Consider the following 14,148-nt stretch of genomic DNA (forward strand, 5'->3'; position numbering starts at 1 on the left):
TGTGTGTGTGTGTGTGTGTGTGTGTGTGTGTGTGTGTGTGTGTGTGTGTGAAGCTCAGCTCTTCTCCCCTCTCTGGGGCTTCAGTTTCTCATCACTCTCAAGAGCCCTTGGATTCAGTCACCATTTTCCAGCAGGTGATTCCAACCTCCCACGGGCTCTAGAACGTGCCCCTGGGACTCCTGACTTAACATATAGCCTGACTGAGCAAGATCTGAACTCAGCTTTTCCCACAGACCCTGCGAGAGTGCAGGCACATGTGGGTGGTTGACGCTGAAGATCTTTACCGGACTCGTGCAGCTAAGTTTCACACCTTTGGGAACCTTTGAGGACAGGGCAGCCGCCAGGCCGTGCGGTGCCCCTCTGTGAATTAGGAAAAATGCCTCCTTCTCAAGACACCTGACTGCCATCTGCCAGAACGTTGTAACAGATACATGCATCGGTTTATATGCATTTATCGACAACGTCACTGATGCCCCTTAGAGGGCTGTGCCTTTGCACTGCCCAAGCCGGACCTCCCTGACAGAGGGCTTGAGGCCTCTGCACGCGTGGGCCAAACCCTGGGCCTGGACGTGCTTTCCTCTTTCTCGTTTGACTCCGCCTGCCACTCCAGCTCAGGCCTCAGCTTAGACAGTCCTCCAGGAAGCCACCGGCCCCTGCTGCCCAGCCCCACTCTAACCTGGGTCCGGAGCCTCCCCTGGGCTCCCAAGACCCCTGAGCTTCTCCCATCATGGCGCCGGCTGCTGTGGCTGGACCATGGTGGGCAAAGCCCAGAGGAGGCCCTTGGCCAGGCCCGGAATTGACAGTCAGAGACGGCCTCTTGGAGGCGGTATCCAAGCTGACACTTCAGGATGAGTAAAAATCACTCCATGTGGGAGACGACAGACCAGCCAGACAGCCAGAGATGAGAGAATTCAGTGCTCTGGAGGAACTGGAGAAAGTTCCATCTTCTCTAGAGGCTTGAGCATGGAAGGAAGTGAGGGGAAGACTGGGGTGATCCTAGGAGCCAACCACGTCAGGCCTCTGCTTCATGCCAAGAACTTGAACTGTCCCGAGGGCCCTTGAGCAGGGGAGTGGTATGGTTCCATGTGTGCTGGGAGGGGGAGCAGCGATGGGGAGCATTAATCTCTCAGCTCCCACAGGCACACCCTTTGACCCCACCTTCCCAATCCGGCGCTCCGTCTCCAACATCATCTGCTCCGTGGTCTTCGGCCGTCGTTTTGACTACCAAGATGAGGACTTCAAGACCTTCCTGTGGCTGCTGGCGGAAAACCTGAAGCAGGTGGACACATTTTGGGTGCAGGTATCTGAAGCCCCACCAGCCACACGTCCTTCCTCCAGGGCCCCACCCTTCACTTCTGTGTCTGTCATGAACCTTTATGCTGTGCCCAACGCCTTGCTGAGAGCTAGCGACTCTGCAGGTCGCCACAGCCCTGCCCTGTCCTCCTGCGACACTCATCCAGGGCTACACAGATCCCAGCCCGGGCATGGGTGGCCGGAGCGCTCAGGGCTGAGGCACGGGGGGTCCATGTCCACTGACCCGCTCCTCCCACCAACCTGTGCTGGGGAGCTGGGGTGCAGGGGTGCATGACAGCGGGGGCCCTGTCCCCTCTGGCTCTCACCCCAGAGAGGGGAGACGGAACAGTCGCGGCACAGAGACAGCTGAGAGTAGACCGTGTGTGGGTGGGGGAGGCAGGCAGAGGGGTCATGGAGGGGCAGGGCCCTGGTCAGAACTGGAATGGGGAGCACGAACGGGGGGTCAGGGTCAAATCTCAGTCAGCCGGGGTCTGTTAGAGTCAGAAGGTTTCCTGGAGATGAGGGACACTGACCTCGGCGATGAGCAGGATTTCACCAGCCAGAGTGAGCCCGTGGAAAACAGTGTTTCAGAGCAGGAACAGCAGGTGCGAGACTTCCTCTCCGTGGCCTCTTCCTGCCCCCAAGGTGTATAGCCTTTTCCCAGCTCTGCTGCGGCACCTCCCTGGGCCACACAACCGGCTCTTCGAGGTCTTCGAGAAGCAGAAGGAATTTGTGGCCCGCATAGTGAGAGAGCACGAGGAGTCTCTGGACCCCGCGTGGCCCCGGGACTTCATCGATGCCTTCCTCATCCGCATGCAGGAGGTGAGGCGTGGGGCTGGACACAAGCGCTCCTGGGACCCGTGAGGGCTGAGGGCTTGGGCATCCTGGGCTAGGGGGCACGAGACGGGCACCAAACCCCCGCCTCGCCTTTCCGGTTACTGGGCGAGCAGGTACAGTTTTCTGTATATCTCTGGGTCTCCCGAAAATGAGACTCTGCCATTCATTTTCCCAGTAAAGTGGTGTGCTACGAGGGCAGCCTTTGTTCTAGATCTAGAACTATAAATAAGCTTCATGTGTCCGTTTTGCCTGTTTGTAATGGGGGTCTGAGGCTTAGTACAAAGAGTGCTAGAATTGATTGGTGATGCCTGCTGTGGGCAAAGACTCCAGAAGTGGGTGTGTGTGAGGAGCGCCACTCGCCTGCCATCCCCGGTCTGGCTGGACGGCCTCTTTCGGCTCCTCTCGAATTCTGACAGTCTGCACTTTTGTATGTAGGAGCAAGGGGATCCCCACACAGAATTCCACCAAGAGAACTTGCTCAACTCTGCTCTCGACATCTTTTTTGCGGGCCTGGAGACAACCAGCACTGCCCTGAGATATGGGCTCCTGACCCTCCTGAAGTACCCACAGGTCACAGGTTAGAACCAGCCCTTTCTCTTCACGGCCCGAGTTGTCAAGTTGGGAACAAGGACCAAGAGCTCGTAGCGCATTTCTGAAGGGGCACATCATCGGCGGGTGCAGGGCGGCCGCCCTTGATGCGACCCTGGGTTGGAAGTCTGGGAAGTTGAAGGTGGGAGTAGGTGCCAGCGTGTCAAGCCTTCCCACAGTCATAACTGTCTTTTCTCGCCCTTTACTGACCGGAGCAGAGCTCATGCAACAAGAGATTGACCGAGTGGTGGGGCCGGAGAGACGGCCCTGCCTGGAGGACAGGCCCCGGATGCCGTTCACGGAGGCTGTGCTCCACGAGATCCTGAGGTTCGCAGACATCATACCTCTGGGCGTGCCCCATGCTGTCACCCAGGACACCCAGTTCCGAGGATACCACATCCCCAAGGTACAGGCAGGGGCCTCCTGGCTCAGCTGCAGTTTTGGTGTCTCAGGCAGAACGGCAGGCCAGTCGTCTTCACACGAGGCTGCAGAGCCTTCCAGATCTGGTTCCCAGCCCCACTTCCTCAACCCAAGCAGGGGTAGGATTGCCAGCTCCCCAGAGGGGCACCAAAGTGCAACCAGTGAGAACCAGGGCTGCGGAGTCACTTTATTTCCCTGTGCTTCTACTTTCCAGCTGTGCAACTCTAGGCCAGTGACTCAGCCTCTCTGAGCAGTCGCTCCTGTACAGTGGGCGCCAGAATGCTGCTTTGCTTTGGGGCTGTGAAGATCCAGTGAGCTGATCCAGTCTTGCTCCAACGTCTCACTCACTCGATTACCCTGACCAGTCTATGGGTCACCTAGAGACAGAGTGGCGTTCAGTCCCATCTCTCCTCAGCATAAAACTCCCCCACGGCTGCTAACTCATTTCGAGTCAAAACCAAATACCCAGCATGGTAGAGGTGACCTCCTGCTCCCTCCTAGCTCACTCCAGCACAGCTGGCTCCTCCTTGTCCTTGCACTTGCCAGGACTTCCCTCTCCGGGGCTCTCTGCACTGGCTGTTCCCCCTGCTCCCCCCTTCAGCTCTGTCCTCCCCTCAAAGACAATCTCAGCTCCCTCCCTCCTCTTCTTCAGAACTTGCTCAGAAGTCAGCTGATGATGGGCATCCCTCGTGGCCCTCAAATGAGCAGGCTGGTTGTATAGTTTGAAGGAAGGATCTGTCTGACTTGGCCCGAGTGGGGCATTTGTGTACTTTGGGGTGAAAGGGGGTGGAGATGGGACTCTTTAGAAACTAGGTTTGGTCCTGGAATTGCCTGGAGAGATAAGTCCAGGCCCACCCTGCCCTCTGTGAGCACACTCCGCCCCCAAGGTAGGCACACAGGGGGTTCCCCATGGGCCGTGCCAAATCAGGCCCCCGGGAGCCTAGGGGTGCAGGAACTTCTCAGCCCTCTGCTCTCCCTTCTTTTGGGCATATATGCAGCCTCCATCTGTTTCCGACACACTGACAGGCCTCTCTCCAGGCCTGAGTGGTGACAGGAACATCAGGTCCCAAGAGCCCAGTCTCCCAGCAGCCGAAGGTCAGTGTGGCCAGGTACTGGGCCCTCTGTGACACCGAGGGGGGCTATTCCCTCCCCTGGCAGGAGCAGGGCCCGGGGAAGAGGCTAGCCAAGGGAGGCCCATGCCTTGCCCACCCGAAAGCTCCTGAGTGCTCTTCGTGTTAGCTGGACGCTGCTTATTTGCTTGAATGGCCATCAGCGTGCCCTTCCTTGGAGAGGTGAAGAACTCCGGGACAGGTTAGAAAGCTACCAGCACGCAGGCTCTGAATAAGTGGGGGCTCAGCTTGTGCGGCCGGGTGGTCCGCATGACACCGGCGGCCTCTAGCCCTGGGAGAACTGTAAGAGGCGCCCGCTCCAGGACGGGCCTGAGGCGCAGGTGATGGAAGGAAGGGGCCTCCTGGGGTCAGCGGGCCTGAGGCCCAATCTCTGGGACCTCAGGTGGTGGCCCTGCGAAGTTATCACCAATTCTTGTCTGTTTATTATATGTCCAGAGACTCGTTTCTGCTCCTTGACTTCCGGGGTCAGGTCGTAATGAACACTCTACGGGGTGGGGGTGGGGGGAGAGAGAGAGACTGCATTTCAGAGAGAGCCGCTGGCTCAGAATCACCCACGAGGAAGGGACAGGGCTAGGGCCAGCTGCCAGTTCTGCTGACCCCAGAGCACACAGTCCTCACCCTGATCTACCAGGGAGCGCTGGGCCAACTGACCGGAAGTCCACCTCTGGGCGCTAATCTGGGGCTGCAGCTGTGACCGTCTGGCCCAGCTGCTCCCCATGGGTGCCGTCTGGGCAGCAGCTGTGACCATCTGACCAGACTCTCCTCCCCTCAAGAGCACCATGGTGTTCCCAGTACTCCACTCTGTCCTCAATGACCCCGACTGGTTCCAAGACCCCTCCTCCTTCCGGCCTGAGAGGTTCCTGGATGCCAACGGAGCTTTTCAAAAGAACCCTGCCTTTCTGCCCTTCTCTGCAGGTCAGTCCATGGGCTCCCCCAGGCCAGCGGCTCCTGGGAGGCCTCAGGAAGGACGCTGTCTCTCTCTGAACCTCTCCGCTTTTTTTAAAGGTTTATTTTTATTTATGCATGCATGCAAGAACTGGGGTCTATGCCAGAGTTGGGGGGGAGGGTGGTGGTGAGAACATTCACCAGAGACAGAGCGGAGAGCAGAACAAACAGCGGAGAGCAGAACAGACAGATCAACTGAAATCCACTGCTGAGGGGAGCAGCAGGGAGACCGGAGAGGTCTGCTGTGCCATGGGGGTTGGCCTGAACTCCTGCAGTGGCTGGCGATAGCTTGGTAATGCTGAGGCTTTAACCCCTGCGCCATCAGGGAGGCCTGATGTAAGGAGTGGCTTTCTGATGTGAGGAACATGGAAAATGAGCTCCCCTAGGAACTCAGCAGGTCAGTTAATCCTGTGGTCACAGCTGAACAAAGCGATGCCCTCCTGGCGCCTGCTGGGCTGTGTGTGAGCCAACCTGGCTGCTGTCGCGTCTGTACTGACACACACAGACTTTGCCCCGTGCTCCTCCCCAAACACAGCACAACAGCCGTGTACATAGCATTCATATTGCATTAGGTCACCTAGAGATGCTTTAACATAGCAGAGGACTATAGGCATCGGCTGGATGCAGATTCTACGCTATTTTTCTGAACTTTTAGCAGTGACCTTAATGGAGTAGAGACATGCTAGTTTTCCATGATGAACCCTGGAACTTGTAGAACATTCTAATGCATTGTTACTGCAAAAACAAAATAGAACTTCATTTTATAGAAGGGACCAGAGCAGCCTCAGAATTGGGTAACACAGGGGGCCTAGAACCTGCGGCCCTGCAGATCCCCAAAGGACCACTGTGCCCTCACAGGTGGACGAGGGTCCAGAGCATCTGGGCTCCTGGGAGAACGGATGTGCCCAAGGCGGGCGGGAAAGGCTGGCTGGGGTGACATGGCCTGAAGTCATGTGCCAGACCTCATCTCCGGTCTCTTTCGGTCTGTGTCTCCCCCCACCCCCGCACTCCTTCCTCACCTGGACCCCTCCTGCTCCCCCAGGCCGCCGAGCATGCCCGGGAGAGTCTCTGGCCCGGGCGGAGCTCTTTCTCTACCTGACATGGCTGCTGCAGAGCTTCTCACCCTCCTCGCCACTGCCTCCGGCCACCCTGGACCTGCAGCCCCAGGAGAGCGGCTTCGGGAAGCAGCCCCCACCCTTCCAGATCATTCTGCAGCCAAGACAGCGCCTTCAGAGCCCAGGCCCTGCCACCTGAGCCACCACACCTGCCCTGACGCACCTCCCTTCCTTCCCTTATGGTGGCTTCCTTCCCCAGCTGCACCCCACAGGGGCTCCAGAGGGCCCCAGGCAGGCCCTGGAGGCTGACCCTCTGTATGGCGCTTCCTTCATTCACTGCTGTGTCCCGACTCCTAAAACAGCGTCTGGTACACAGTAGGTGCTCAATAAACGTTTGCTGGATGAATGTGAAGTAAGGTGATAAGAGCGCCTCAGAGACCCTTCGCTCCATGCACTTAGGGAACGCCTGCTGTGTTCTAGGTGCTATATGGGGGACTGAGGATACAAGCAACAGAAAAAGCCTCCTTCCCTGGTGGAGGTGACGTTCACGTGCGTGTCTAGCGGGGGACAGAATCCATAATGATCAGGAGACAGGAATAACTCTTTGGGGGGTGTCAGAAAGTGATAAAACTGGGGAGTGGGGATTAGAAGGGCAGGAATGTGAGTGGGGCCCCTTGTGGCTTTCAGTGGGGTGACTGATTGGGAGGAGCTCTCTGAGAAGGGAGCATTTGATCAGAAACATAACAAAGGAGACCGAGACTGGCGTGCAGGGGCAGTGGTGTCAGGGCGCAGGGCCCCGGGCAGCGGGAACAGCCAGTCAAGGGCCCTGTGGTGGGATGTGCCTGGAGTTGGGGCGCAGCCAGGAGGCGGGTGTCTGGCCCTAGCACAGGGTGAGTGAGCAGCGGGGGAGGACAGGAGAGCAGAGAGGTGATGGGGCAGATGGTGGAGGGTCTGGGCTTCACTCACGAGGGAGTTTTGAGCAGAGCAGGAAGGTGGTCTTATTTATATATTTTTTCTGCTTTCTATTTTTTTTTTAAGATTTATTTATTTATGCATACAGACCTGCGTACAGGCCAGAGATGTGGGGGTGAAAGGATTCACCAGAGACAGTGGGGAGCAGAACAGGCAGATGGACTGAGATACGCTGCTGAGGGGAGCAGCGGGCGGGTCAGGAGGGGTCTGCCGCGCCATGTGGGTCAGCTCCCCGGCTGGGGGTCGAACTGGTGCTACAGTGGCTGCAGGAGCTTCATAGTGCTGCGCTTTCACTCGTTGTGCCACCAGGGAGGGCCCTCTGCCTTATATCTTTAGAGGTTCCCTCTTGTCCCCCACCAGTCTGTCTCCTCTGTGACAGGTGCAAGAGGAGGTGAGGACCAGGAGGTCATTTCTGCCAACCCCCTGTCACCACCACACCTGGCAGGAGCAGGGAATCAGAGCTGGGCTCAGCCACACTCAGGTGACAGAGTGTAGAATGTGCTGGAGTCAAGGCCCACATGCTTTCGCTGCTTCTTGCTTCAGCGCTGCAGGTCACCCAAAGGGAAGCTTGCCCTGTGTGTGAACCAATGAACCCTGCTTATGTAACATCAGCAACGCGTCTAGCTCTCTGCCGCCCCCCTGTGGAGTGGTGAGTTACAGCAACGCTGGTCTTGGCGGGGATGGGGTGGGAGAGCGTAATTATTAACAATTCGCCTTTCACCCTCAAAACCATACCAGGCAGACAATTAATTTTATGATCTCCAATCTAGATGCACTTTAAGCCTCCATTCTAGTTATGGTGGTGGAGGGGAGGGGAGCCCAGCAGCTTTAAAAAGTAAATATTTACCATTACTAATAGGCTTGATATTAGAATTATGAACTCTGCAAACAAAATAGCTGAGCTCTATGAGCCTCTTACTCTGTGCCGGGCAGTGCTGCACTATTTCCCAGTTATTCGATCATGTATTCCTTCCACAGCCCTATGAGGTAGACACTGTTACCCCCATTTTACAGTAGAGGAAACTGAGGCCAAGAATGTCCAGCAGTAAGTGGGGAAAAGTGAGACTTGCAATCTTCTGCTGTTTTGTGGCCACGGAGTTGTGGCCACTTCTTATTTTATATTAAAAATACCAATAACATGGTGATAGCAAGATCTTTATTCTGGTTACACTGATGACAGCCACAACCCGATTGAGCGGACCGGCTTGTGCAGATGCTCCACCACCATCTAGGGAGTTGGGCCTTCAGCCTTGGGCCCCCTTCAGCTGTTTTTCCCTCAGTCTTGACTGACTGGACGGTGGCGTGTGCTGCACTGACTGAACGGTGGCGTGTGCTACACAAGTGCCACCAGCTTGTCTCCCTGGCACCAACAACCTCCACGTCCTCGGGCAGCTCGCCCCTGGCTGCACCAAAACCTTTTCCAGTCTTGCGAGACTGAACATCAAGAACGTTAGTCTCCTCCCTGCAAACACCGCTCCCCCTCATGAGTCGGCTCCTCGTGGCACTGTGATCACACAACATGAGGGCCAGTGAGGTGCGGCTGGCATTGAGTGAGCGAGGGGGCGAGGGACAGAGGGAGTGGCCGCAGGGAGGGGGCGCCAGCCTCGCCGTCAGCCGTGGAGCCCAGCCCCGCTCCGCTCCGCATGCAGTGGTCATCTGTTCTTTTAAAAAAAGATTTACTTATTTATGCGTTCAGGAACTGGGGTGCAGGCCAGAGGTGTGGGGGGGGGTGAGAGGACTCACCAGAGACAGAGTGGGGAGCAGAACAGGCAGATCAACTGAAATGCACTGCTGAGGGGAGCAGCGGGCGGGTCAGGAGAGGTCTGCTGCGCCCTGGGGGTCACTCCCTGTGGGGGTGGAACTCGCCCTGGCTGCGATAGCTTCATACTGCTGATATTCAACCCCTCACGCCACCCCGGGGTGGGGGGGTCCCACAGTCACCTGTTTTGTGCCACCCTGTGCTCCCACATTAGGGGCCTGAGCTCCCCGCACACTTGGCAGACCCAGCGAGGGTGAAGAGGCGAAGGGGAGGCCGTCTCCCTGCCCTGGTGCGCGCCATGGGCAGCTACAAGAGACCCTAAACAATGGGCTTGAGCGAGTAGGACCAGTGGCCGGATGCCGAGTACCTCTGGGAGGTGGTAAACGGCCAGTGTGGGCCTCTCCACCTGGCTCTGCCAGCACCCCCAGAACCCCATGCCCAAAGGGTCAGCCCTGGGGCCTCCCCACGCTGCTTGTGCCACGTATCAGGTGTCAGCACTGAGAACAGTAAAGTGATATTTCTGGTAGGAGGTGGGGTTTTTGACTCAGAGAATTAAGGTGGAATTGACCCACAGAGGTGTTCCCAGTACAGGTCAAAGCGGAGGGCACGTTCTCACTTGACATTCCAGAATGCAGGCCTCACCTGGCCCTCCTCCGCGGGCAAATACACACCTGGGCGACCAGCCTTAACCTCCAGAGGGATCCTTGGGTACTGGACCCTGAGATCGGAGGTGTTGTTCCACCTCCCGTGTTGTTCACCAAACACTTCAAGGAAAGGGAGCACTCGGGTTCTCCTCCTTCATCTCACAGAACTTGTTCGACACACTCCACTCCCCCGAGGGTGTGACTAAGCCCTGGCCCGTGGTACCTGGGCCAAATGGCACTCTCTGCTAGTTCTAGACTTGACCCCCCAAAACCTGTCATGTGAAACTCATGTTCTCTCTTCTCCTCCACTGGCACCTGGGATGGGAAGGTAGCGTGACCGTGAGAGGGGTGGAGTCTCAAGGAGCTGTCCAGTCACAAGCTGCAGCCACCCCACCGGAGTTTGGGGGTGGCTGAGGGGAAAAAGAAATGTATCAAGTTGTCTTTGGCACCTGTTACAGCGACTAGTGTTCCTTGGCTAACTAATTCAGTAGTGAAGGGACCTTGGGAAGAACACTTTGCCTCTCTAGCACTATTTCCTCATCCATGAGGCGGGAGAGATGACACCCAAGGGGTTTGAGATGACTGAGTGAGATGATTAAAATCATCTTCCTGGGACATAGACATTTCAGTTCAATGTTTATTTGTTCGCTGTGTCTCCATCCTGCCCCCTCGCTCTTTTTTTTTTCAATTCATGCATACAGAACTGGGGTACAGGCCAGAGGTGCAGGGGCGGTGAGAGGATTCCCCAGAGACAGAGAGGGGAGCAGAACAGACAGATAGACAAAGTACACTGCTGAGGGGAGCAGCGGGCGGGTCAGGTGAGGTCTGCCGCGCCCTGTGGGTCAGCTCCCTGGCCAGGGGTTGAACTCGCACTGAAGTGTCTGTGGCCGGCTTGCAGTGCTGCATCCTAACCCGCTGTGCCACCAGGGAGGGCCCCTCCCTCCTCTTTTGATATGGTCACAAGAGTCTGCTGAAAAGAGGGGATTACTGTGAAAGAAGGCCTCAGCGGAATCTGGGGGTGTAGTGCTCCATGATGGGCAGGAGGCAGGGGCATCGCTGAAGCAACCTCTAGGGGTGCCTGGCAGCTGGATTCCAGTTGGAATCTCCCCACTGGGCCTGAATCAGTAGAGCCTGGCCAGGCTCAGAATAGCAGGGGGATAGAAGATCTTCCACTAGAGTAGAAGGTCAGCAACCTGGGTTCTGAGTCCAGAATGAGCCTGTACATTCCAGAAGAATCAGCAGGAGCAAAGGCCAGCAGGTAAGAAAGTGGGTTTAGAGTGTGGGTTACCTACAAAAGAGACCCCATGTGAAGAAAGCTGTGGAAGGAGGAGGCGGGGTCTCTGAGGTGAAAGTCTTCAAGCTGAAAAGTTCTAACCGCATCCTGGGGGGATTAGGAGAGAAATGGGGTGACCTGTTCCTCCCAGGCTTTAGGAAATTCACTGTGGGTGGGATCCTGGGGTAGGAGTCTAATTTGACTCAACCACAAAGCATCGCCCATCAGAATTTGAAGATGCAAAAAGGGGGAGCCATGTGAAGTGGGTAAGCATCCAGCTTCCCCGTGGCCTCAGACATTGGGTGGGTGATAATACTGGGGAGAGGAAGGTGGTGGGTGTGGGGACAAGGGTCGGGCCGTCCATCATCACTAACTAAACAAAGACAGTTACTCAGCACCCCCAAAAGGATTCTAGGGTGGGTGGGGAGGCACGAGGCCCCTCATTCTGGGAAAAGACGGAATGTGGGTGCTCGCCATGTCCCAAAGGATGGCTCTCAGGGAGCAAGCCTGGTTTACCCGCCTAGCCTAGAGAAGGGGGTGGGAGGTGGGGGTGGGGAAGGTGTTACCCCATAGCCACACTATTTTGCGTGAGAATCACTATTCTAAAGAAACCATTTGGGGCCAGAGCCTGGCTTCACACCGTCTTGGACTGTATTAGTGGTGATGATAGAGGGAGAAAAAAATCTAGCTAGCAATAACTTCTTTGTGAATAGGCAAGTGTTCATGGGGGTGAAACATAAGACCGAACACTGAGGTTCTCCCATTTATCTTCCAGATTCCAGACCCTCCCGACACTGGGCTGTCGGGACGAGCTCACCGTCTGGCTGGGTTCGGCTAATGAGTCACAATAGAACATGAGGGGGCGGAGGGAAGAATTGTTACCATGTGCTGAAAACAACCTCCAGCACCTGAGGATTCTACCATATTGAGAGCCATGATAAAGCAAAACGGGGGGCTGGAGGCCCCCAACCCAACCTCACAGGTGTCCTCGGAACTGACGTTAGGATGCGCCACAGACACGGCGAGCGGGCAGCCACCCGGCAGCCGGGCGCCAGCCTGGGAGATTGCCGCCTGCCAACCCCGATCTTCAGCCTCCAGAAGGGTGAGCAAAGGAGTTTATTTTGATCAAGCTACTCGTCCTGCCGTTTGTTGGTGCAGCATGCCGCTGGCAAACCCCTGCAAGGGGGCACTCCACGTTCTCTCCACTGGTTGCCACGGACTGACTCCATCCCACTCTGGAAACCACTGTACCTGCTCCCTTCCACGTGAGGTATCAGCCCTGGGCCACTGCCCGCACCTCAAGACTGTTTTCAACCACAGGCCCAGCTCTGTAGCCCCTCTGTTAGACCAGCCTGCTCCGTTTACCACGTCACACCACTCAGCCCAGCAGTTACGTGCTGGGAAAACTTAGCCTCCAGCACCTGAGGATTCTACCATCCTTAGAGATGGGCCTTGAAAGCGGTGCCAGGCTGGGGAGAGTTGCCACTTTCCCACCTGAACAGAGACCAACAGGGCCCAAGACTTTGCTGCCCTTCAATGTCTTCTTGAGTCTCCAGGCCGTGGGCCACTTGGCCAGCGAGGGATACTTCTAGAAGGGGCGGCACCGTAGGAAGCAAAGGGAGCAGAAGTCATTTCTTTGCTTGTGCGTTTCCGACACCCACCCCATCCCGGACTGAAACCCTGAGGCGGGAGCACTTGACAGAGTGTCTGGCAGCCGGGGAGGAGCAGAGTGAAAGGGAAGACGGCATCTGTTGGTGGGACGGAGCCCCTGTCCCTCCCTGCCCCCTACATGCCAGTCTGGACCTGGCCGCTTGTGCTTTGGACAGATGGGTCAGGAGTGGGTGGACCCGGGTGCCTCCACCACACCCACTGGGCTGGCTGCAGACCTCCTGCTGGCGGAACCTGGGCCCAGAGAATCGGATGGAAAACCCATTCTCAGGTATGGAAATTCTGCTGCGGGCTGTGAAGTGAAATGGCTTGGCGGGAGGGTGTTAGAGGTTCACTCGCATCCCCCCAACCCACAGGCTGGAGTCTTCATCCCCAGTATCTCCGAAGGGGACTTTTGTTGGGTGCTGGGTGCAGAGGTAATTGGTTAAGACAAGGTCCAGCCGACCCCACCCAACGTGGCTCGGGTGAAGGGGCACAGGCTGAGACCTCAGGGACAGTGAAGGTGGCCAGCGGCTGGCACAGGACGCGGCGCCATGGCTCCCCAGCAGGAGGCAGGGACGGCCCAGGGCAGCCCTCCAAGGAAGCCCAGGCCCACGACTTGGTCCTGACCTTCTGCCCCCCAGAACTCAGCCGCCCCACTGGGAGTGCGTGGAAACTGCCCGGGGTAGAATGTGGCAGAGCAGTAGCAAGCCCCCCTCACACGAACACCAGTGTTGACACTTTCCACATGTCAGAACAACCAGAAAGCTCCGATTACAGAGCCTGCGTGAGTCAGCACCCAGCTGCTTGACCGCCATGTGTCTGACCCCCACTTCACAGAGGAGGAAGTAGGCCCAGATGTGCTAAGTCTCCCAAGGTCAAGGCCACCAGCAAGTAGTTGGCTAGACTTAGCTGGAATCCAAGCAGCGGTCTGTCTCCAAAGTCTGGACCTGTGGAAGGGTCCGTCCACCTCACCCACACTGAAGCTGGAACATGAAACTGAGCCAGAGAAGACAGGACCTCATGCCTGCTCCCCAAGTCCCCCCAAGCTGCAGCCAAGGGGAGGGCCGTAGCGATGAAAAGGAAGTGGAGGTCTAGGACCAGAGCCCCGGGGTGTAGACATTTCCTGCGCACAGCCCTTCACACCCTCCTTGAGAAAGACATAAACACTGTGGACAAAGCCGGCCTTGACCCTTAATCTCCAGAGGAATTCTGGAACTCTGCTCTGAAACCTCTCCCCACCCCGCCCCTTGTACTCCCTGCCAAGACAGGGGCCCCTCCTTGGTCATCCTAAAACACCCAGGTGCTTCCCTGTGCCTCTCCCCAGGAGGAATGCCAGCCCTGCCCAGTGGCCTCAGTCACGCCCCCATCCCCCTGGGCGCCATATCGCCAGCTGTGAAAGGCCTATGGGTCTGCGCAGAGAGGAAGAGCTGAGAGAGTGTCTGACTTGGAAACCAGACTGAGTGAACGTGGACACATGTCCTGACCTCTGTGCCTTCCCTTAGCTATAGACTGAGGTGGTAAGTAGCGCCTACCCCTCAGGGTTGTTTTGGCGGCTCGGTGAGGTCATGGGTGAGGGGTCATA

General features: G+C 57.0%; 1 protein-coding gene across 1 annotated transcript in view; it reads left to right on the top strand.

Annotated features, from left to right (window-relative positions):
- Positions 1-6,662, top strand: part of LOC101619411 (cytochrome P450 2B4-like) — a 10,762-nt gene extending 4,100 nt beyond the window's left edge. The window contains exons 4-9 of the mRNA XM_012733471.1: positions 1,140-1,300; positions 1,939-2,115; positions 2,566-2,707; positions 2,937-3,124; positions 5,042-5,183; positions 6,256-6,662. Coding sequence (XP_012588925.1) covers positions 1,140-1,300; positions 1,939-2,115; positions 2,566-2,707; positions 2,937-3,124; positions 5,042-5,183; positions 6,256-6,467 — 1,022 coding nt within the window. The 3' untranslated portion in view covers positions 6,468-6,662. The remainder of the gene's footprint in view (positions 1-1,139; positions 1,301-1,938; positions 2,116-2,565; positions 2,708-2,936; positions 3,125-5,041; positions 5,184-6,255) is intronic.
- The last annotated feature ends 7,486 nt before the right edge of the window (positions 6,663-14,148 follow it).

The sequence above is a fragment of the Condylura cristata genome, unplaced genomic scaffold (assembly GCF_000260355.1).
Source record: "Condylura cristata isolate star-nosed mole 26May11 unplaced genomic scaffold, ConCri1.0 scaffold00041, whole genome shotgun sequence".
Lineage (NCBI taxonomy): Eukaryota > Metazoa > Chordata > Mammalia > Eulipotyphla > Talpidae > Condylura > Condylura cristata.